This window comes from Plectropomus leopardus, chromosome 1, assembly GCF_008729295.1.
Source record: "Plectropomus leopardus isolate mb chromosome 1, YSFRI_Pleo_2.0, whole genome shotgun sequence".
In the NCBI taxonomy this organism is placed as follows: domain Eukaryota; kingdom Metazoa; phylum Chordata; class Actinopteri; order Perciformes; family Serranidae; genus Plectropomus; species Plectropomus leopardus.
Window position 1 is genome coordinate 7022997 of NC_056463.1, and position 23602 is coordinate 7046598.

General features: G+C 37.6%; 2 protein-coding genes across 2 annotated transcripts; both read right to left on the bottom strand.

The window, feature by feature from the left end:
* Positions 1 to 2978: 2978 nt before the first annotated feature.
* LOC121963455 (receptor for retinol uptake stra6-like) lies at positions 2979 to 12815 on the bottom strand. The gene is made up of 17 exons (XM_042513772.1): positions 12715 to 12815; positions 12211 to 12277; positions 10420 to 10505; positions 10186 to 10325; positions 9735 to 9901; positions 8727 to 8834; positions 7983 to 8050; positions 7405 to 7484; positions 7168 to 7229; positions 6881 to 7043; positions 6702 to 6777; positions 6190 to 6323; positions 5046 to 5163; positions 4835 to 4936; positions 4581 to 4744; positions 4220 to 4357; positions 2979 to 3238 (listed from the first exon to the last, which is right to left on the bottom strand). The coding sequence occupies exons 1-17, from the start codon at positions 12813 to 12815 to the stop codon at positions 2979 to 2981; spliced, it is 2034 nt and encodes a 677-aa protein (XP_042369706.1).
* A 4666-nt stretch (positions 12816 to 17481) lies between these two features.
* LOC121945508 (photoreceptor-specific nuclear receptor-like) lies at positions 17482 to 23398 on the bottom strand. Its single transcript, XM_042489722.1, is given in 9 exon segments — positions 17482 to 17526; positions 17529 to 17619; positions 17978 to 18083; positions 18692 to 18932; positions 19735 to 19913; positions 20466 to 20756; positions 21802 to 21905; positions 22540 to 22690; positions 23308 to 23398. Coding segments are annotated over 9 exon segments (1299 nt in total).
* Between the last annotated feature and the right edge of the window lie 204 nt (positions 23399 to 23602).

Genomic DNA, 23602 nt, shown 5'->3' on the forward strand with positions numbered 1-23602 from the left:
GAACGGGGATAATTGTAACCGTTGCCACTTGTGGTAGTTGAAACATTTTAAATTTCTCCAATTAGGTACAAGCTGTGAATTACCTGATTCACTCCGCACATGCTCAGTTTAGTCCTCATGCTTCATGTGAGGAAGTAGCACCATGTGACAGACACAGCCAAGTTTGAGGGTAAGAAAGTAATTGTTTTACTTCATTAAATGTAAATGTAACATTTTTTTCAGTGTCAAAAACCCTGTGGTTAACTTGTTGAGGCACAAAAACCATCAACAGGAAAAGATTGATTTTCCCAATGTCTGGGTTGGGTTGCATTGTCCCTGCCAATGGGTCCAACATTTGGAGTCTGCAGATGTGGAAACTCAGCATTAACTCACTAAAACACAACTGGTTTCATTGTTTGTTGATCTTGCCCAGGTGTCACGCCATGCACCATCCTCTTCACCTTCTTACGAGAAGTCAGCTTTAGTATTACAACACTTTTAAAATCACAGATATGATAAATATGAAACATGAAAATGTAATATATTCATGGTTTATAGAAATGGGCAATACCACGTTTTCTTCTGGCAATTGGGGAAGGGTTGCTTCATGTCATACGAATACATTTCTACCACACTCAAGTCTTTATTTCCATGTTATCCCAAACATCTGGGTAATCCTACATGGGATAACGTAAAATTAAAAAGAAATATAACACACGCTGTTTCCATACATTCAATTTGACCAAATTCATGAAATAAAAATAAATGATGATAATATTCATGTAAAATCTGTTGCTTTTTCTATTTTTTTATTTTTATGAAGTGTCATTTATCCTTTGTCCAGGAAAGAATAACAGCAAATATATGAAGGACCAAATGAAAAGCCTTTCAGGCGGTTCAATCAGTCCGCTGTATTTTTATTGGATTTGATAACAAATCACATGAAAATTAAATTAATGGTAAATAGGTAAAAGAATATACAATTAATTAAGAATTAGCAGAATGACAAAAAAGTGAGAAAATAAAAGCTTAACCATTAATAAAAAGATCAAATTATACCACTAATTTAAAATACACAAAAACACAACAGACTCATACACTTTCACACTTTTCAATAATAATAGAGCAACACACTGTGATACATTTATACATTTATTATCATTTTAAATGAAGTCACAAACTTAACATCAAACCTTTACTTTCTTCAGTTATTTCTCAAATGTTAGGAATGCAGTTTATTCATCCACTAAAATAGCATGAAGTGTGGCGTGACAGAAAATTGTAATCTGTATACGTGAAAATATGCAATATGACTAACCTCAATATCTCATCATACGATTCATCCCACAATAATTACAAGCTGAAATAGAAGTATAAACCTTTGCACACACAAACTTCTAACAAATGATATTACAATATATAATGAAATTCTTTTCACCATAGTTTTGCCTCAAACGAGAAATTGTCTATGTTGGTTGATAAATTAGATTGTGTTAGAAAGAAGTGGACAGCATGGTGAACTTAAATTACACCGAGAACCTGCATTTGACAGCATAACTTCATTAACCCGAAGCAAAACTAGACCATGACCCTTTATTGACTCCCTGACCTGGTTCTGCCGCTGCTGCCATTGATCAGCTCTGGCACTGGATTCTCTGCATGTCAATACATAATTACTTAATGGCCTCAACATGACTGCACAGGCAGAACACAATCAAAGTTCAGTTTCATGATGGTAGATGGAACCTGCATTGCCATTCATATTATTGTCAGAGAGTCTTGAGAATCTCATAATAGTAATTAATGTTTTATAGGAGGCAATGTTTGGTTTTGGAATTTGTGTCCCAGTTAGCTTCTATGTCTTTTATTTACACGTGAAACGTTGTTATTTGGGCGCTTGAGGGTCAGGCGAGGTAGCCCAGTTACTATAAGAAAATGTTGGCATTGTACATTCCTGCGAACCACAAATAGGTTACATTTGTGATTTTCATATGTATGTGTCTAAAGTGACGTAATATTTGAACTGACTTTATTATCAGGAGGTGGAGGGGGCGCCTGCCAAGCTTCAGACCACCTTTTGAGACCAACAACAGCAACAAAACCGCTGTTTTTTTAGCAAGTCATTACTATGATTCCAGCTGCTTTTTAGGCACCAAATCTGTTGTTAGGTAGCTACCTGTCACTGTCTTTACAGCAACCTTTTAGAAATGAAATGTGTTGCTTTTCCTGCATGGATTGTGCCCCATAAGATGATCTTTTCCTAACTTTAACCAAGTGGTTTCTGTGCCTAAACCTATCTATATTAACCACAGCGTTGTTAAAAGTTAAATGTATCAGCTACATAATCATGTGAAAATGTAATATATCTGTATTTGCAGAAATGTACAGTGCCAACATTTTTCTGTTAATTGGGTTAGGGGGAATCCAACTGGACTCAGAAAATTTGTTTCAACATCCAATTGGACCTGATGAAAAAAATTACACATAAACCCTTATTGATGTTTTAGTTTATTCTAGTGTCCTTATCTGGACCATGTAAAAATCTAGAATTATGTCAGTAAGAGTGGCAGTTTACTCAAAACAAGATCACTTTAGACTTTTTTTTCATACAAAAACAAAATGGCAGGTTTACAGTGAAAAAAAAACAGCTCTGCATTTGGCATTGATCACCAAGCCCGGCATCAATAGCTTTCCCTAACCTTAACCAAATATTTTAGTTGCCCAACCCTAAACTAAATATTTAACTATAGCTGCATTTATGTGCCATTACAACGATCTTCCCCTCATCCTAAGCATAAGGTAAAGGTGTTGTGTGCAGAGTCTGCAGAAAATAAAGACTTTTTATAAATGTTGGTATCAGATGCAAAGAATAAAAGAAATGTGATTGGTTGCTGGCCAAGTTTTTTTTTCATACAAGTATAACTAGATTTAGCAGCATGCTTGCTAAATAAGATTTTGTATAGAGTAAAATTCCAACCCTACCACACAAGCAAGAGATCTCAATCAGTTTTATCTTGGTTTGTCGGGGTCTCTGTGGGCTGGACCGGCTCAGCGGCCAGCTTGTCGGCCTCCTTCTTGCTGCCTTTCTTGGAGCTGTGGTTGGGAGTCCCATTCAGGATGCTCTCTGAGGTCTGCAGTGTCTGGAAGTGCTTTCTGGAGCCCAGCAGAGATGGGTTGTTAACCAGCGTGTACAGCAGCTGCCAGCGAGCGTGAATCCTCTGCCTGCTGGTCGCCTTGTTTGGCCTGTTCTCCTGAATCCCTGAAAGCATGGAGGAGCAGGCTGTCAGGGCAGAATGAGACACCAAACTGAGGGATGAATGAATATGCTGCATGTTGCTTTTTTGCACTGTATGTTTTGAGTCAAAGACCTTGCCCCATCATCATGATTTCAAGTTGAAGAGTCCTTCAAAAAGTAACAATTCTATGATCTCCTCATTCAGGAGACCAATAAAACCCCAGTGGATGTTAAAAACAAGGTGGGTGTTTCCAGTTGGAAACTGTAGTCTTTCGTGATCCCTCGACTGTTCATCTAGCACCACCAGCAGTCCAAATCTATCATTTGTCCTTTGAAAGATTTAGACATTTAGGATTGGCACAAGATTTGTTAGAAACAGTTTAACATTTGTGGTTCGGCGATGAATGTCTTGATGTCTGTTGGATGGATTGCCACGAGATTTGAGACATTCATAGGGTTTTTGTTGTTGTTTTTTTCATCAAGTCTATATTTCAATTTGTCCAATACTTAAGGTTATCTATCTAGCACAGGCATGTCAAACTGGTCCACAGGGGGGCCGGTGTGGCTGCAGGTTTTTGTGCCAACCAACCAAGAGCACACAGTTTGACCAATCAACTGTCTGAAGACGGAGATCAGTTGATTAAATGAGTCAAGTCTGGTGTGCTGCTACTTGGTTGGAAACAAAACCTGCAGCCACACCGCCCCCCCTGTGGACCGGTTTGACATGCCTGATCTAGCATTTTGTTTTTTTTTAACATTAAGCAGTCTCAGTGGTGTATGACATTGGCTTTAGATTTTTGGCCCTGTAAATATTGAGTACTAGAATTCAAAACATATTAAATAAAGCACAGGTTGAGTGTAAATTGGGCATTTTGTTAGTGTTTTGTATTTAATAATAATAATTCTAATAATAATAATAATTCATTTTATTTGTAGAGCATTTTTAAAGAAACTCAAAGATACTTCACAGAAGTCAGAAGAGATCTTTTGGCTCAGGCTCTCTACCTTCCTCTGCATCTCTTATTTTCTGTCCAGCTCTTCCGCCCTCGACCAGCATGTCCAGCAGCAGCCCACAGAAAGCTTTCATCACCGGGTGGGACTGGCTGACCTCCACCTTCAGGGAGTGGGTGTAGTATCGATAGGCTGGATGGGGTCAAAAGTAACAAAGCAAAGGTAAAGTCAGACTAAGAGCATAGTATAAAAATAATTTCAATGTAACTCTTATTTTAGGTTTAATGGGTAATGTTGGTGTTAGTAATTAAGTTATCCTGCCAACAAGTATTGTCTGTGTACCTAAAACTTGATATAGATTACTCTGCAGTACCACAGGATTTCACTATTGTACAAAAACTGTATGTTATTGCACCTGGGTCGTAGGATTCTGAGGTGCGGTGCAGCAGACTGATGTCAATACGACCGAGATGGATGATGTTGTACAAAGCCGTGATCACCATTCTCCATATGGCAACTATCAGTCCCACCACAGTGTTGATCAGGAACAGCAGGTACGTCAGCAGGAACAAACTCTCTCTGGAAATCAGCAGAAAATATTTCAGAAAAATTAAGAAGTTTAATTTCAATTTGAGAATTATGAACTACACACTAATGAGCTTTAGGTACCTGTTGTTCAAGTCTCGTGTACCACCTTCCTTTTTAATGAAAGCAAACTTAGAAGTCACATGTTGAAGCGCAGTAACCAGGATCAGAGTGACCCAGGCCGACCTGAGACATCACAAAGATGGAAAAAAAACCATTTAAACGTAGTCTCCATTTTGATCATTAATCATAAAATTTTAAATGAGCTTCTGCGCATGAAAGACTGCTTACTCACCATGATTTCCGCACTACTTCGAAGACCATTATATTGCGGCCGTGAAAAACAGGGATAATGATCAAAAACACCAGGAACAAGAAGCAGATGAAAAACACGACAGTCTGAATCGCCATTCCTGAAAACACAACACAGAAATATTATATTTATTTATATTTTTAAACACATTGTCAAAAGGCATTATTATTTTCTTCAAAGTATTCTATAATCAACTAGTTCATTAAAAAACATAAATGAATAAGTATAAATTCACATGTGCCTTTATTTAAGGAAGGCTGGCATTATTCTATATTTTGGGTATATATTGTCAACAGATACTGATACAAGACATCAGTCTGTCTGTGTACTGTGTTTTGATTTAATTATATTATTGTCACCTTTGAGAATTTGAGGTTGTATTTATTTTTATGAAATTTATGGTTTTAGAATCTCAGAGAATATTATTTTTTTATTGTAAAATTGTGACTTTTATCTTGTACTTTTCCACTTCAATCTCACAGAATATTTAAGGGAATTTTATTTATCATACATTTGTGAGTTTTTATGTCATAAATTTACAACTTTATTCTCTGAAATTCTGTTGTTTTTTTTTTTTTAAATTAGAACATTATCCCCTTTTTCTGACTCCCTATTTTTTTTTTTTTTATAGCTTTCAGGTTTCAGTAACATTCAGTGCATTCAAAAAGTATCCAGACCCTTTGCTGAGACATTTGGAATTAAGTTCAGGTGCCTCCCATTTCTCTTGATTAACCTCTAGATGTTTCTGCAGCTTGATCGGAGTCCAGCTGCAATTAATTCAACTGATGGGACATGAGGCGCAGGCACACACACCTGTCTATAAAAGGTCTCACAGCCAGCAGACAAAGCATACCAGAGAAAACAATCATGCCATGGGGTTGCTTTGTTTGTCACTGTGGGTTATTGAAAGTAAACATTTTTTCAAAAGTTCTACAATGTGACTGAGTGTGCAAAAGTAAAGGGGTGTCTGAATGCACTGCAGTTTCCTTCTGATTGATCCTACAAACAGAACTTAGGATCAGTTCATTGTTGGTGTTCCTCTCTCTTTGAGATTCGTTAACAATAAGACAAATAAAGAACATTACAAGCATTTTCCTTGATATCAGCTTAAAAAGTTGAACTTTACCGAGGCAGACGATTGCAGCCTGGTATCCTGTCAAACCCATCCAACAGACAATGCCAGGTTTAGATGGACGGATTGTCTTCTGGCTGTTATAAATGCTGTAAATGTCTCCTTTATACAGTCCTTTCAGATTTGACCTGAAACAAATTAATCCAGTGATACTTGAGATTCAGAAAGGAAGATCTGGGAATCAAATCTGGAAAACAAACAGTGTACAATAAAAAAATGCAGCCACCGTAATCAAAGTACTAAGAAAATTGAATAAACCAGTTTGGACAAAATATTCTATTGACAAAAATGTGCAAAACTTCAAATATCTACATCAAACCAAAGTCTCATTCATATTGTAGATGAGACATACTCTTTGCTGCCTCAAAGGTTGAAGACTGAATTGCATCCTATAAATTATTTTATAATCCTATAAATTAAAGTCTGGTATATACATGAAAAAGTTCAAACTGAAGTCCTGCTTCTGAGAAATGGCTAGTCATAGTTATTGATAATACTGTGCTTACCTGTGAAGTACCATGGACCTCATGAGCATCACAAGACTGACCAAACAAGACAGGGTCATCGCACAGAGGTAGCACACTTACAAACATAGAGGGAAAAAAAACCCAACATGAGTCACTTGCTTTAAAACTATATACTCCAAGATGTTGTCAATTTTTTTTTTTTAACTAGCCTCACATACCCTCCAGCAACCAAGTATAGAAGATCACGATTTTGACAACCTCCATCCTGTCGTCTGATAGAATGATCCCAAACCCCAGTAACAGGAAGGCGATGTTTTCATCGATACCAGCACGGACAATATGGAGAGTTGGGACCACCCCAACGACTAACAATAACGCCGTCTGAAATTCATATGATGTATAAATTTATGCTTCAGAAAGGCAAACAGCAGAAACTATACTTTGTCTTAACTATACTTTGTTTTAAGAGGTGTAAGGTCATACCAGTGGTCTTTGGACAACTTACATGATATATCGCCACAAGGGCAACAAATGCTGATACAGCCAGTTTTAGTGGAAAACGAAACACTGAAAGACAAAATAACTCACTTATGTCACATTCAGAGTCATTTAGGATTTCACATCACTGCATCACGTCAAAAATGTTCAGATAAGCTGCGTCGGTTTTCCACTGAGTGTGACATAAATACAAACTGCATTTTATATAAAAAAAAAAAAAAAGTACTCATATGAGTGCACACACCTTTTTCTGGAATATAAATATAACTCTTAGGCACCTCCAGTATTCTCTCTGCCAGTGTTGGTTTATCGGTCATTGAAGAGCTTCAATAAAAACACAGAGAAAAATCATGTTAGCCACAAACAGTATGCAGCCCAGTCACCTACTTTTTACATTTCTGCAAACCACGATACATTACACTTGCATGTTTCACACGTATCATATCAATGTTGAAAAGTAGCAGAAAATGTAAGCTGAATTTGGCTTTACACTTAGGCGAGACACTTGCCAAGCTGCAGATCACAGTTCAAGAGCAACAAACAACAAAACAAGTTTTTACAGAGACAATGCTGCTTTTCCTACTCTGATTATGCACCCCAAACCAGGAACAAGCCAAAACATGATCTTTTCTCAACCATAACGAAGGGGTTTCCGTGCCAAACCTAACCACAATTAACCACAGCGCTGCTGAAGTTCAGAGTTTGTAAGAAAATGTATCTGTGGAATGCAGAAAGGTACAATGCAAACATTTTTTTTCTGGTGATTGGATTAGTCTTAATAAAATTTGATTAAAGTTTATTATTACTGCATTTTTCATTCACCTGGCAGTTGAGGACTTTTTTTTGAGAAGTAACTTCACATAGTCGGTGTAGTAACTGCTGTCAAGGTCCTGTGGGCAAAAAAATCAGACTTTACATCAAATCATGACTTTTGATGAGTCAATGAATGAGAGGATTGTATTTGTAGAAGGTCATGGGTTTCGTTTCCTCAACAATTTACAGTGGAAAACTCTGATTCCTACTGGAGTTGGCACTGTTTGAAAGGTGACAGAAGTTATTCTCCATTATGTGAAATTTAGGGTCTTGATACTTGATACTGTGAGCTTCAATCAATATCAAAAACATAGTGACATGAAAATAAAACTACCATTCTTAACGGATGCGCTTTAAAAAAAAAAAAAAAATACATGAAAAATCTGAAGATAAAAAAAAGATTCATTCGTTCGTTTGTTTACTCTCATATCATAAGTCATTAGTAAAAACGTTACACTGATTAAATCTGTTGTTGAAACAAAAACTCTGTTGTATTAATATGTTTGGAAGGGAAGAAATATCACCTCCCTTGTACTAATCTGCTCCAGGACGCTGAGTTAAACCCACTCTGTTCTGCACAAGCTGCTTACAGTAATCATAGTTATGTTTTACATAGTTGAAATTCACGTTTCTTCAGTTGCACCAGAGATTAGTTTGCATTCTGGCATTTACGCATTAGTCTTAAGGAAAAAGAAATGTTTATTAGAGAAAAGATGATACTTTTCTAGGCCTTTTGGCTGATTTTATTCTCACCTCGTCAGTCTTTGGTCCTTTGGCAAACAGCAAAATAAACTGCACACAGAGATATGCAAGACAGGCCAACTGGGGCAGACTGGCAAGCAGGGCGTAGTACTTATAGATCTGTGAGGAGGAAAATAGAAAAAAGGAATATATTCAACAGTTTGTAGAAGCTAAAGAACCAGATATTTTTTTTCGATGGTGGAGACCAAAAACAGAGCTAAAAGAACAGTGAATATTAGACATGGCAACATATATTGTGCACCGTGTCACCGTGATGTGTAAATAGCAGACCAGTCACTAGAAGAAAATGTTGGCATTGTACATTTCTCCAAACCATGGAAATGTAATATGTGTATGTTTCATATGCATCACACTAGAGCTTCTTAAGTGACATAGTGCTTATTAATTGCATATGAGCTGACATTAAGGAGGAGGGGACAATGTATGTCGTGACACCTAGGAGGAACTGTTCAAGACCAGCATATACAACAACACTGATTGTGATTTAGCAAGCCATCATTTGGTTTCCATTGGCGATTATGCCACTGAAACTGGGTATTTTGAGCCAAATCTTTTCCTACAAGATAAAAGATATTTTTGGTACTTAAAAATAACCACACGTCAACCACAGCATTTTTTAGATATAAAGTTTAAACATATCTGCTACTTAATAGCACACAACATATCCTGATACAGGGAGTGTATGCTATCTAAGGAATCAGTGCCCCACAAATAACATTACATATGTAACATAAAGTTACGTACTGAAGGTTAGGTTTAGAGAAAAAAAACACAGTTATGACATATAAAATAATTCAAAATTCAGTGGTCTCCTGGGGGAAAGACCTGTGTTTGTTTGACCCATCCATTCTGGTGCATCACTTTATGTAGTTACACAAACAAACGGTGCATGATTACGGTCTATGTACAAATGTTAAATATTGGTGGTTGCAGAAATGCACAATGCCAATATTTATTTTGACAATTGGGATGCTAAATAGGCAGTTGTTGGTGTCTCACCTCTGGAGTCTTTGGGCAGTCAAACTTCTGCCACACTAGGACCCCAAAGTGAGTGAAGGACAGGAGCATCCCAAACACATAACCTGCTTTGTGCTGCAGAGTGCAACAGGCTAAGAGAGGGTAATACAGGATGGGATAGTAGAAGATGGCGATTATCTTCATGTACTCTGAAAAACAAGTGATAAAAGAAAGAAATGTATTATTCTGATGTGTGACTCCCACATAATACTCAATACCGACTAACAAAAATAAGAAAAACCGAAGTACTGCACTATTTCGAAGCTAGCTTCTCTCCTGGTCATTGTAACATGACATTTTCCTCTAATATCAATGTATTAATATTAGAGTCAAAGTGTCCTTTTTGATTTTTTTATTTATCACGTACGTTTAACATCATATGTTTAGATGCAGCTATATTCTTCATTACAAAAACAAACATATAAATGTCTACCTTTAATGTTTGCTGGAGTATCCTTGGAGAAAGGCAAAGGGTCCGGCGCAATCACCAGCATCGCCAGCTTGCTGAACACCAGCCCAAAAACTGCCATGATCAGGCCTTTTTTCTGAGTCTGGTCCAGGAAGTTGGCTGGACTGTGAGATCAAAAACATTTAGAAGATATGAGACAAATCTGCAGTCTAAAGTCTACCATTTACTGTATATCTAGATTTAAGAAAAAAAACTCACCTGAAGATACTGGAGGATCCTCTTGTAAATCCTTGGCAGAGTTTATTTTTCCTGCTGAGAGCTGCCAGGATTAACATGACCACGAGCTGCAGTGAAAGATGACATTCATCAGGACTTCTGTTACTCTTCAGACCATACAGCACTCTCTACAGGGTTATAACTGTAGGCCCATATCCTTACACAATACCTATTAGAGAAAATTTTACTTAAACATAATTTAAATTACATCAGTGTATAAATTCACCAATGTGGAAGTAATTAAAATCAAGTGTTTAAAGTTGAAGAATTTGTGGCAGTAGACTGCCAGGCCCCCTGTTTCAAAAAATCTTGAGGGCAAATTGATTGAAAATGTGACTGAAAATGTTGTTTTGGAACTTTTTATCTGTAAGAAAGTTTATCTCTGCATAAATTTCGGTCTGAAAGCCAAACGCCTCTAAAATAAATAATAGACATAGCCATTATGACGTCATCCAATGGTTTATGGACCTCATTTTTGAAGTTTTAAGTTGGGATTTTGACTTTTTTTTTTTTTTAACCAAAAGTGACCATATTTAGATGAGATGGTGAAGCTATAGCCACGAGGGGTGGATTTGACTCATAGATTTTAGTCATGCCTCTCAGACTGTCACTCAAAGTGGCCCTGCCCGTTATCATCTGTAACTTTAAGCCATCATTAAATGTAAATTGATGAGTCATATAAAAATTCAACCCACGTACAGTTGTCATAAATGAGCAATTAGCTACAGAGACCAAAATGGGTTTTGTTTTTTTGTACCAGGCTGTAAACATGTTTATATCTGCTGTGAAGTTGAGCATTTTAACATTGATAGAATTTACTCACTGTTGGAGCCAGCCTCAAGTGGCCATTAGAGGAACTGCAGTTTTTGGTAATTCTGCATTGGCTTCATTTTGCAGATCTGGAGGTTGCCACATGTCTTAATTTGCTGCTGCTGCTTTTTTGACAAATCGCCAGCTGATTGGCCAATTGTGGTTTCAGAAAAATGCCCGTGTGTCAGTATCACAATCTGTAATTCATACTAAACTGTGCTGCCTTGGCAGAGGAATTTGGTGTATTTTCAGTTTGCTTTCCATAGCGTTTGCCTGCTATAATGCCTCGTTAACGACACCTATTGCACGTCTGTCCCTCCTGGAAGAGGGATCCCTCATCATTATCTGCCACTCTTCCTAAAGGGTTTCTTGCATTTTTTCCCCCTCCATTTCAGGGCTTCTTTTTGTGTTTCGGTAGGTGATGTGAGGGTCTGAGGGCAGAGGGATGTCGTATTCTGTAAAGCCCTCTGAGGCAAACCCTGTTTTGTGATAATGGGATTTATAAATAAAACTGACTTGACTTGACTTATAACCACTCAACTTGAAACTTTGAAATAACAAAGTAAAGCAGTTTTGCAGATGGAAAAAAAACAGACGAATCTACTTTTACAGAAAACATTCTTCAGATACATCTTGTTATTTCTGATCAGCTGCAGTGACCCAGCAGTTAGGGTTTAATAGGCCTACACATTACGTACTGAAGAGGGAAAATTGTCTATTCTGTGTGTACAGTATGAGGAGTTTTCTGACTGAGGTAAAGTGGCCTTCACTTGTAATTGGATGAGGACAAAATGATGGCAAACATCGTTAAATTGAACATCTGCCTGAAGCAAAGACATTTGGTCATAAAGGCTCACAAGACGGAAGCCTGCTTTCTAGCAATCCAATCTACATCAACGCTCAACACGACATTTAGTGTGCTTTTACTCTCAGATGTTCAGTCCCTTTTTTTGGTATACTTACAGATATTGACAATACGCATATGTGAAAGAGTTTGTCGTCCACTGTGGGGTCACATGGCAAAATAACTCTGACAAAAAAGCAAAACACAAAACAAACAAAGCTAAATTCTTGGGAAATGTTGTACAAAGAAGACTGCAAATACTTTTCAAGAATGGCTACTGCAAATATTTGCACAGCTAATAATAACTATGATTGTTGTTGGATAAGTGATCTTTATGATTCAATAAGTTATTTATTGATTAGTTAATGCTGAATTTAAGGTTTCATGATGCTCAAGTTCATTTTAAAATTACTTCTTAGCCATATTTGCTTTCTTATCTGTAACTGTTGAAATTAAGCACAATAAAATCCCCACCTTCACCACAAACTAATAAATTCCAACACTGTACTGCAGCAAATCAATACTTAACAATATTTGTATTCAAACTAGACATATAGACCCTTTTGACACCTACAGCCATGACTTTAAACATGAAGTTATCTTCAGAAGATTTTTCTACTCACTCTTTGGGTGGTTTGGTCGGCTCTGCGTTGTTTGAGTACCAATCTGAATAATCATAATAGGAATACTCAAAAGGCTCAAACTCAACCTTGCTTTGATTCATTGCAGCTGTTCAGTCGAGTCAAACGGGATGGAGCAGGATGAATAAAGATCCAGAGGATTCCAGATCCTCCTCCTGTGGTCGCTTTACCTCACACACTGATCTGCTGGTGCTGTAACGCGTCGGGACAGTTTGGCCCAAACACCCAGACACATTCCAGTATTAACAAGATTAACAACTGCACAGAGGGGAGTACGAGGAGAGAGAGAGAGGTTCAACATTACAGAATATAAGTGAAGAAGTGGAGGAAGAAACTGACCTAAAGTGACCTCTGGTGCTCCTTGAAGTGATATTGTTTCTCTTTGATATGACACTTATTAACTTTGCTTTGTCATTCACTTTTATATGCTATATGGACTTAAAAAGAAGAATCCTGCATCAAAGTCATAAGGGGAATTTCAGTTCTTTCACTCTCTAGTTACAGTGTATACTGTATATTAACACACACAGGCCCACACACACACACCTGCACATGCAAATATATAGGCGTTGTTTATGGAGAGATAGCAGCCTAGTCTCACTCCCAGAGCCCCAAATTTTCCGCTTGGGCAGTGTTCCTAGCAGAGGGGCGAGGTGGATGGGTCCAGCAAACACTGGATTTGGACACAAAGGAGCATATTCAAGACCAACAAAACAGTTATTTAGCAATGTAAAGGTGTAACTTGGGCTCTGGGTAACTGTGAAAACATTTCTCACTCTTTTCTAAAGTTTGACAAACCAGGCAATCGATTAATTTTAAGTAACAGAAAGTTGCAGCCTTGAAGAAACCTTTATACTGGACCCACCAAAGAAATGTTTTGTTGTGGTAAACTCTGACCTTTCTCACTCACTGTGTCTACATTTACAATTCCCTGTGTTAAAAACCCTCCTAAACTTGCTAATGAAATGACACAAATTACACAAAGCCAATATAAAAACATTATACGACTTATTTGCTTCATGTAGCTAATTAAGATTATGTCTGATGCAATGTAATATGTTGTGTATTCACGTTTTAATAAAAGCACTCTCTGTGATAATTTGTTCAGATTAGGTAATGTCAGTTTTTGCGCTGCAACGTGGTTTTAACCTGTTTGCCTCCCTCTGCCTGTTACTCAAGAGACTAATCTCATAATAAGATGAAAATCTCTCATTTAAACAGGCAACCTTTGTGTGAAAAGAGCTTAGGAACGGGCAAAATGAGAAAATGGATCATTTGACACGTGAGGCAAGACTTCAGTTCAGCATCACTCTGAACGTGTTTTATTTTGTGATACAAAAAGACGAAATGAAGGAAATACAGAGTTTGTAGTTACAGCAGCAGAGTTATTGGTCAGATCACAAACCTTTAACTTCAAACAGGAGCATTTATATGGACTCCAATAAAATACTAAATACAAAATTTAAAGGTATGTTTACAGCTGTTGGACGCATTTTCGCAGAATATTTTGCTGTGAAACAAAATGAATCTCCTTTGAGGGCTCAAAGTGTCTTAATCTGGATGTGTGAGCTCACTCATATGACGGAGGCCACAGAGGGCCAGCTGATCTGATCAGCAGGATTTTCTGACAGAGGGCCTCACACACAAAGCTCAAATGCTGCTATTTCAACATAAAAAGGCCACCGATCATGAATCTCTTAAAGCTAAATGACTGCACTGAGAGTAAAGCTATGAATTCACTTGCAGCACTGGCTCACAAAACAATAAGAAGCGTTCGATTTGTCCACCCCCTGCGTTCAGCTTTGCTCCTCTGATGCTTTCATGTGTTTGAATTAGACGGTAAAGTAATACTGAGTGACGTCTCGTATCAGCCTGACATTCAGACATGACACAGCTTCTATTTCTGCTTTCACATGTCGTTTAAAAGAACACTTAATTTTGAGAATATCTAATACTGTTACTGCACAGATGTATATCCCTTCAGCATGATTCTTATAAAAACTTTTCTGATGTGGCACTTCAGCAGTTAAGTTTGAGTTAATTTTAGGTGCAAAAGCTACTTGGTTAAGGTTAAAAAAAGATGATAGTGATGCTTAAAAGAAACCAGCATGGACTGCTTGGAAGAAAACAAATCTTGTGTCACATATTATTCACCCAACCAGAATCACAGTGCTACAGCAACCAACCTCCTGACCAAGCTGCAACCTCCAGGGCTGAAAAATAAAGCCAATGCAGAACAGGGGCGTATCCAGGGAGTGGCCTGGGGTGGCAGAAGGCCACCCCTTAAATCTGATTGGCCACCCCAGGTTCAACCCCATTATCACTGGCTATCTGTCGAGCCAGCTTGAACTGTTTAAAGAGTGAACTGAATTATTGTTTATAGGTGCAATTCAGCCTTAACCCTGACAGTTCACACAGGCTTATTCTTTCATTTTTTTGATACTTTAATTGTGTTGGCACGTTATACTTGCTATTATGCTATTTACTTTAGGAGGAACAATAATCTGTAATAAAGTAAGGAAGCATTATTTGACTTATGTGTGGTGTCGTTCTGATTGGTAGGTCTATTTGTCATTTAAACTCAACCATAAACAGGAATGTAAGACACTACAATGTTAGTTATTAAAGTAGGTAGGAGACATAAACGGTAAATTAAAGCTATGCTGACGTGTGTGCCCACAGCAGCACCCATATTTCATGCCACTCCTGCATAAGTCAGTGCCCCACTTGGGCCACCCTGTAAAAAAAAGTCTGGACACGCCACTGACGCAGAAGTCCCAAAAGCTGCAGTTCCTCTAATGACCACTTGAGGCTGGCTCCAAGAGCAAGACATAGACCTCACCGTGTTAAAATGCCCAACCAAGATCAAAAAATGGCTCTGATAATTGCATTTTATTAAGGCCCAAAGTTACACATAATTAAGGGTAGGGCTGCTATGGGTGTCAAGCTTTCTGCAAGATGTCACCTCAGGGGTTCAGTCAGATCCACCCTTTGTTCCCCCACAGCTTCACCCTGTCTACCAAATATAGTCACCTTTGGCACCAGCAAAACCCAGATGGCGAGGGCCAAAATGATAAACTTGTGGTTTCAAAATGTGAGGCTGCAAACAAATGAGTGATCTCTCAGTAACTATGTCCATAATTTACTCAGTCTCTGCTCCTGACAAACAACAACTAGAGACTATGTTGCACTGGGATATTTCCAGCAGCAATACAGAGATCTGCCACTTGAAGAGAATGATGGTGAGGGGTGAACGTTGGCACCTTTCTCATTTCCTATCCCCCTAACTCAACCCCTGCTTGCTCAAACCACACTCATCTTTGAACTGGGCCTTCATTGTGATCTCAACTACACACTAAAGTTTCTTGACTGTATCTTGCACGGTTGCATCATTATTGCATTGACAAAAATTCAGATAGACAGAAAGATATCAGCACCTCAAAACTGCTTCTGTGGTATTTCTTACTCCCAATGTCAGCAGGACCAAATTTTGCCATGAAAACACAAACACAGAGATTCTCAAGATGAAGATAATACGAGCTGTGCCGATGTTTTCACAACTGGAAATCTTAATTTCCAACGCTGTCATTTACTTCATACACAAACTCATTTTTTCATGTGAGAACAGTCACCACATTCTTGGTTTAACACGATTACAATGATTACAAGTTTTCACAGACTGCTATTATGTTTATGAATTATTTATGAATCAAATGACAGCATGCCAGTGGAAATGAAGAATGACAGGATCAGTGCTGTTTCTTATTTCAACCCTCCATCTGTAACTGTATCCCTCCATCTCTTAACAAGATGACCACAGAGTCTCTGCACGCAGGTTTATCACCCAAATACTAGACTCTTGTTTGTATCCAAGAAAAGCCCTTAACAGGCCCTTAAACCCAACATGTCTGTTCCATACAGTAATTGCATATATGAGAAGTAATTGGCCTTCTGTATACAGGACTGATTGTCTCTTAAAGGGCAACTTCTGAACAAGTAAATTATATTTTATATTTTGTGTGTGTGTGTGTGTGTGTGTGTGTGTGTGTGTGTGTGTGTGTGCGCGCACGTGTGCATGTGCGTGTGTGCATGCATGCGTGTGTGTGTTTAACAGACAGAAGAGGGCGCTATTTGATCGATTCCCTGCATCACATGGGCTCCGGGTCTCAGTAAATATTTAAGTCTTGTGGCTGACACATAATATATCCCTTTTTTCCCCTCCCTCGTTTATATATTTGTATCTTTGAATCATGCAAGGAATTATTTCCATTATAAGTGAAAGTCTAAACACTACATCGCCTCTTGTAAAGTGTATAAAACTGTGTAAAAACAGAATCAAAAACCATTTTCAAGCATTTTTTTTTACTTTATGGAGTCATGACATGAATAGAACAGTCACAGTAATGACAGAATGGAAATACCAAACAAATAAACATCTGATTGAAAATGTCACAAAACAAATATAATGAAACACTGGTAGGATGAAATGTATCGTGAGTCACTTCAGACACAAATGAAAGTCTAAATATAATACAAATAGACAGAAAGCATGAGGATAAGAACTGGATTGCATTTTCATTTTCTGAATGACCTGATGTGGAAACAACAAACAAACAATAAAGTGGCCTTTAAAAAAATAACAGCACGCAGAATCTCTGATATGTGTACAGAAATACAAAGCAAATATCTCTCAAATACATCGTCCCTCCACACCTGGAGGTTACTGATGACTGCACGGGTTTGTGGGTTTCAGTTTTTGAACATGTCACACAAGAGTTTCTCCATGGGAGTGTTTTCGTGCCAATGGTGCTGTGGAAGAACAGCAGCTCTACGCGCTCCGAGTTCACGAAACGCAGAGAGGGAAGGAGAAGAAGCAGCTTTCCAAACCTGAACACACACAAGAAACAAAAACTTTCATCCAACAGGAAATTCTACAACATATATGAACAATTTGTTGCTATCTCATTTAATGCACAACTCTTAAAGAGCAAATTACAAGTTTCAGTTCTTAATGGACTGTTAATGCACCATTAAAATTAACTTAGTGTATTTTTAATTTCAAAACAGTTTTAATGCTGTTTGAAGAATAGCTGGGACCACCACCCTTTTAATTATGATTCTAGAAATTATTTATGTAAGTTGCTGTGAGGCTATATATATATATATATATATATATATATATAATATATATATATATATATAATATATATATAGGCACTGAAGCTGTAACATACAGGTAACATACCTGGCTGGTTGACTGGGGTAATGTGAGCGGATGTGTTGTCCCAGCATCACTTGAGACTGATCCTGCAGGTTCTCCACCTGTTCTGGATCTTTCAAACCACGAGTCTCTGTGCAGGAGAGGAAACACCAATGTCAGTCACACAAATTCAGACAAATACTGTTAAAAAAATACAGAAAAAGTAGCCATGTAGTACGAGTTGATGCAACTCTCTGCTCATAATTACACCAATTCATATTGACAACTGAATTATTTTTATGTAAAATCAGCAGAGAAACAACCATGAAGCTTTTAAAGTCAAAACAGTTTATTACGATAAGAATATGCTCAGTATATATTATGACAACCTGCAGGAGTGGTGGGTTTAAGTTTATATTTTACATATTTGTATTATGTTTGTATCATTTTATGTGATAGCATTTAGGATTTTTATTTTCACGTGTGTGTAAGTTATGCTTCTGCTGGCAACAAGGCAAATTTCCCTTTCATGGACAACAAAGTTGAAAATCAGAAAGATTTAGATTTTGGGTGTCTTTGGGTGGTGCTAAAGGGAAGCTCATAGGAGGATAATCCTCTGTGGAAAAATGAAATGTTATGGGAATATTCCCATTATTTATGATCCAATTCTGATCAACAAAGGTGCCTGATAAAAGGTCAGGGGAAAACTGAAATCATGAGGTACGTAAGTCTTCATTTCTAGCCCCTCTGGATCCTCACCTGGCTTGAAGAGCACGATAGCCTTGAGGCAGGCAAACTCAGTGGGATCGACAGCGAGCGCCTTGAAGCGGCTAAAGACCTCCTGCAGGAGGCGCAGGTCCAGGCTGGTGTAGCTGGTCTTTCCCTGCATGCCGGGGCAGAGGTCTGGCAAAGAGAGCAGCGGGCAGCTGTCCAGAGGCAGAGACCACTGGATGGCACAGAGCAGGAAGAGCTCGCTCCACGCCTCCTCCAGCAGGATCACCTGAAGGGACACGAACAAGACATGTAAAGTTAAAACTGTGAAGAAAAAAGCTTTGATTAAGCTTCAGTGGTTTGTCAAAGTAAAGGTTGTATTGTATTTTTAAAAGAAATTAAACTATAATCAAGCAATAAACACAATATTATGAAATCATTTAGTACACTTGTGACCAATTTTAATTTAAAAAAAAATAATAATTTGTGACTATCAATTGTTTTTCTGTTTATATTTGTATGATTATATTAAGTATCATATTAAATATATTTTATGACAAATATTTTTTATCTACAAAATCAAAATTGTGAGCTAATACGAGATATCGGGAGTTTATGTTTTCATTTTTTTTGTTTAATTTATCGATCTATCAAATATATCTAAATATCTAAATATATCTAAATGATGATGTGAAACATGCACATATATGTACACGTTGGGTTTCTGGGGTCATTAAAACATTTTCATTAAAAGACCAAGATTAAAACTAAACTGGGTCCCAAAATTAACACTGCTCACAGCCTTATTTTCCTACAGATTTGTATAAATTGAATGCAACAAAATATTTGTATTTTTCTGGTAGGGATCCACGGTTTTTAAAGCAAAAGTATATTTACTGAATTATTTTTTAAACTGTCACCTTCAAAATGTCAGAACCTACACATATACAACAAATTTTCTCTGAAAAATATTGTGACTTACTTTTACTTGCAAATTTAAAATAAAAATCTGAAAATAAAAATGTAACATTTACTTCAGTCTTAAAATAAAATTTTAAAAAAAGGTATATATAATTTTGTAGGAATCTCACCTGGTCTCTAAAGGGCAGGTTTGAAAACACTGGCAGGTTCTTGGCCCACTTCACCGACATGAAGAGCAGCCTTGCTGATGTCTCGTACACGTTTTCTGAGCTGGACGGGTACAGAGCCATGTGGTACTCCGAGGACGCTCGCTCTGGCTCATTGCTGGTCACATCAATGTTCTCATCGACTGAAAACAGGAAAAAAAGAGTTTAAGCTAATGCAGAACTGGATGATAAATCTCAATGTCATACTGTGATCTGACTGAGAAGATGAGAAAACTTTCAGTGGACCGCTGATCACTAAAAGTGGCCCGCTATTAAATACGCACAACTGTAAGCCTTAATAAAATGTCAACAGGTGAGTTATACAAAAATTCTCCTCTGTGCAGTTGTCAAGAATGTAGAAATTAGCTATAGAGACCAAAACCATTTTTTGTACCAGGCTGTAAACATGTTTATTTCTGCTGTAAAGTTGGGCATTTTAACATGGGGGTCTACAGGATATAACTCGCTTTTGGAGCCAGCCTCAAGTGGTCATTCAAAGAACGACAGTTTCTTGCACTTTCGTGTTGGCTTCATTTTTCAGGGCTTGGTCTCTCCAGTCCAGTTTCATCCACAAACATTTAAGTTCATGAAGCTAGGATGGTTGTCTTGTAACACTGTTTTCGTGTTACATCCCTTCATGACTCCAAAACCTGGAGTGATGAATGTTGCATAATACCATCCCAAACCCTCCTTACCGTCCTCGGGCTCCAGCTTGGCGCAGGTCTCGGCCGTCATGAGGCTGGCCATGAAGCGATGGTTGTTCTGGGGACTGATGCAGCGCTGGGGGGCGACAGAGGAGGTGATGGACATGGAGGAGGTGATGTGGGGCCACGTGATGACAGAGGAGGAGGAGGAAGATGACGAGGAAGATGATGAAGAGGAGGTGGGCTCCCGTGTGGTAGCCAGGTGCTCCTACTCAGGGTCCACGTCGATGGAGTCCAGGCGGACCTGAGCTGTGCTGCGGGGCTGCCGCTCGTTCTGCACTGCTGCAGAGGGGAAAAGGAATAAAAAATGATGAGATACATCTGGGGTTTTAATTTTGACCTCACAGTTACATTTGAAGATCAGACAGTGAATGTTTCTAACATGATCTGCTGGATGTTTTGCATGTTAAGAACATTTACTGGCGGCAAAAACATTTACTTTGTATAACAAAAAATGTTTAAAAGCTTACTTTGACATCAATAAACTGCAGATACAGGTACATTTGAACTTGACAGTTCACCTCCCATTTCCAGTCAGGTTCTTTGTAACTACCTCTCAGAACCATTATTATCACTACAGGATCTGTTGATCTTTTATTCAGTCAGTTTCACATAGTTTTTCACTCGTTTTTTTTTTTTTAAAGATCTCAAGAAGCTAATCTTGTAGGAGTAAAGTATTGTGTAAATAATTAATAATGACACAGTGAATGTAAGCAGTGTAAGTATTTTATGGAAATCCTTGTTTTATTTTTATTGATAACAATAATAATAATAATATAATTATAATAATGCATTTTATTTATAGAGCGCTTTTCACAAACACCCAAAGGAAGTTAACAGAGAAAAAAAGAGAGTCAATTAAAGTCAGTAAAACATACAGAATAAATAAAAACAAGTTCAGTAAAAGATCAGTTAAAACGAGTATTTGTTATTTTGGAAATTGTTTATTATTACTGTTATTATTATTATTCGTTGGTTTTTATTTTTTTGGTATTTCTTGTTTGGAAATTGTTTTTTTTTTTCTTTTTTAACTTCCTTGGGCTTATATCTAGTTGTTGTTGTTTTCTAACTGCAATTTATTTCTTTTTTTCTTCCTTTGTTTTATTATTATTTTATATGTAGTACTACTTGTTTACAGAAATCATATACTTATCCCTTTTCTGTCAATATTTTTTTACGACTGTTGAACTGGTGGTAATCATTAAATTGTGTCCTTTCACAAGTCTTCAGAGATTTTTTTTATACCACTTGTGTATTTTCTTTGTTTATGTATTTTTTTCTCTCTCTTTTTTCTTATTTTATTACATGCAAAATAAAAAGAACTTACCATCCTTATTCATGCCCGCCTGCAGGCACTTCTTCAGCCGACACGCCTGGCACTGGTTGCGATGAGCTTTGTCCACTGGACACATGCCTGTACCAGCCTGGCACCTGTTAACCCACAACCGAGACTTTAAAGGGGGAAACCAATCGAAAACTAACTATAAAAATTATGAAAAATAAAAATTTATGGTAAAAAATGATCTGATGTTCATACTAATTTATGTGAAAATAAAAGTCACAGGTTGAGAACTTACCTAAATTTAAAATACTTCATAGCTTGACCTTTACCAAATTATTATAACTACCGCTATGGTCCAAATGTAAACAAACAGCCTCACTTTTAAAATTCAAAAAAGGGAGTGGAGCTTATTTCTAATGCCAAATTCAGTCAAAGGTTTTCAAATAAACACACACTAAACAACTAAAATCTTCTTGATCTTAATGTTTACATAAATACTGTGTGCTCAGTAATATAGTGGCAACATTTTCAGTTGCAATTAGTTAAAAAAATGCAATTACTTCATTTTGTTATTATGTGACAAAATATGCTCTGAATGGTCATGGGAATGCTTTGGATAACACCCTAAAAGGGGGACTGCTGTCCCATAATGCACCTCTTTTACAAAGTAGTTTTAATGGAAGGGGAACATATTTAATCACTGCACCTGAAGTCAATTAAAGGACAAAACTCAACTGCCGAAACAAAGTTTTTATCCAGAAGCAGAGCTGGATTTTCTCTTGCCTGTAAATGAGCCTCCTCCTCACGCTGCGTTTGAAGAAGCCACTGCAGCCGTTGCAGGCGTAGATGCCGTAGTGCTTCCCGCTGCTGGTGTCGCCGCACACTTTGCAGACCAGAGCGGGGCTCAGGGCTTTGCCCGGGGGTGGACTCTTGGCTGTGAGTCAAAACACATCCACATAGTGCACGTCGGTTAGTGCCATTCATGTGGTCTGGTATTGTTTCATACGTGTGCCTGCCATCTGTACTGTCAGCTCAGTCTACTGCAACAGCCGCTTAGGCCTGAAAATCTAATTTAGTGGATGATTATGAATTTAAAACAATAAAAATGGCTGGAGGCAGATTAACAGCTAACATAAACGATGCAAAGATACTGACATTTATCCAAATAAACCCATTAATTATACATACATTCAAATAACATAGCTTACAGTTGGATAAACATTCTTCTAGGCCTTTAATTAATTATATTTTCATTTAATAAATGCACAATATAATTGACTTTTATGCATATTTATGATTTTTCAGTTTCTTAATATTTGTGTGATGTTAAAGGTTTCATTAAATTAAACAGATGGTTATTGAGTTAAATATTCAGTTATAAAAGGCAAATCAAATCTCAAACATAAAATCAAAAAACTAAGATGATAAATATAAAAAACCCTCCATAAATCAACTAAAAAAAAATTAAATTAAAGATCAAGTTTGCATTTTTCAGACATCATGGACATCTGTTGCTCCTCGTTGCTCTGAGTGGTCATGTGAAACTCTCACCTCCTCTGCTGTCGTCTGTCCCGCCACTTCCAGAAGACTCACTTGGGGAAGCAGACGACATCATGGGGATCTTCAACATGTGATCCTCCATTACGAAAATGTCTCTTCAGGTGGTGACAACTGGAGTAAAGAAACTTTAGTCCTCTTCTCTGGAGTGTGAAGTGTCAAGATACAGTTTCCAGGATCAAATGAGAAAAAGTTCAAGCTCCTTTTGGGTTTGTTGTCATAAAAAACACTTCAAATATATAGTATGTAGCTGTCAGGCCTCCAGTGGTCCCCAGTGGGCAGATGGTGG

Coding starts and splice junctions, on each gene's coding strand:
- LOC121963455 (XM_042513772.1), bottom strand. CDS start 12,815: ATGAATCAAAGCAAGGTTGAGTTTGAGCCTTTTGAGTATTCCTATTAT. Junction 7,230..7,404: donor TATTTATATTCCAGAAAAAG/GTGTGTGCACTC, acceptor TTTGTCTTTCAG/TGTTTCGTTTTCCACTAAAA. Junction 3,239..4,219: donor AATAAGAGATGCAGAGGAAG/GTAGAGAGCCTG, acceptor CCATGCTTTCAG/GGATTCAGGAGAACAGGCCA.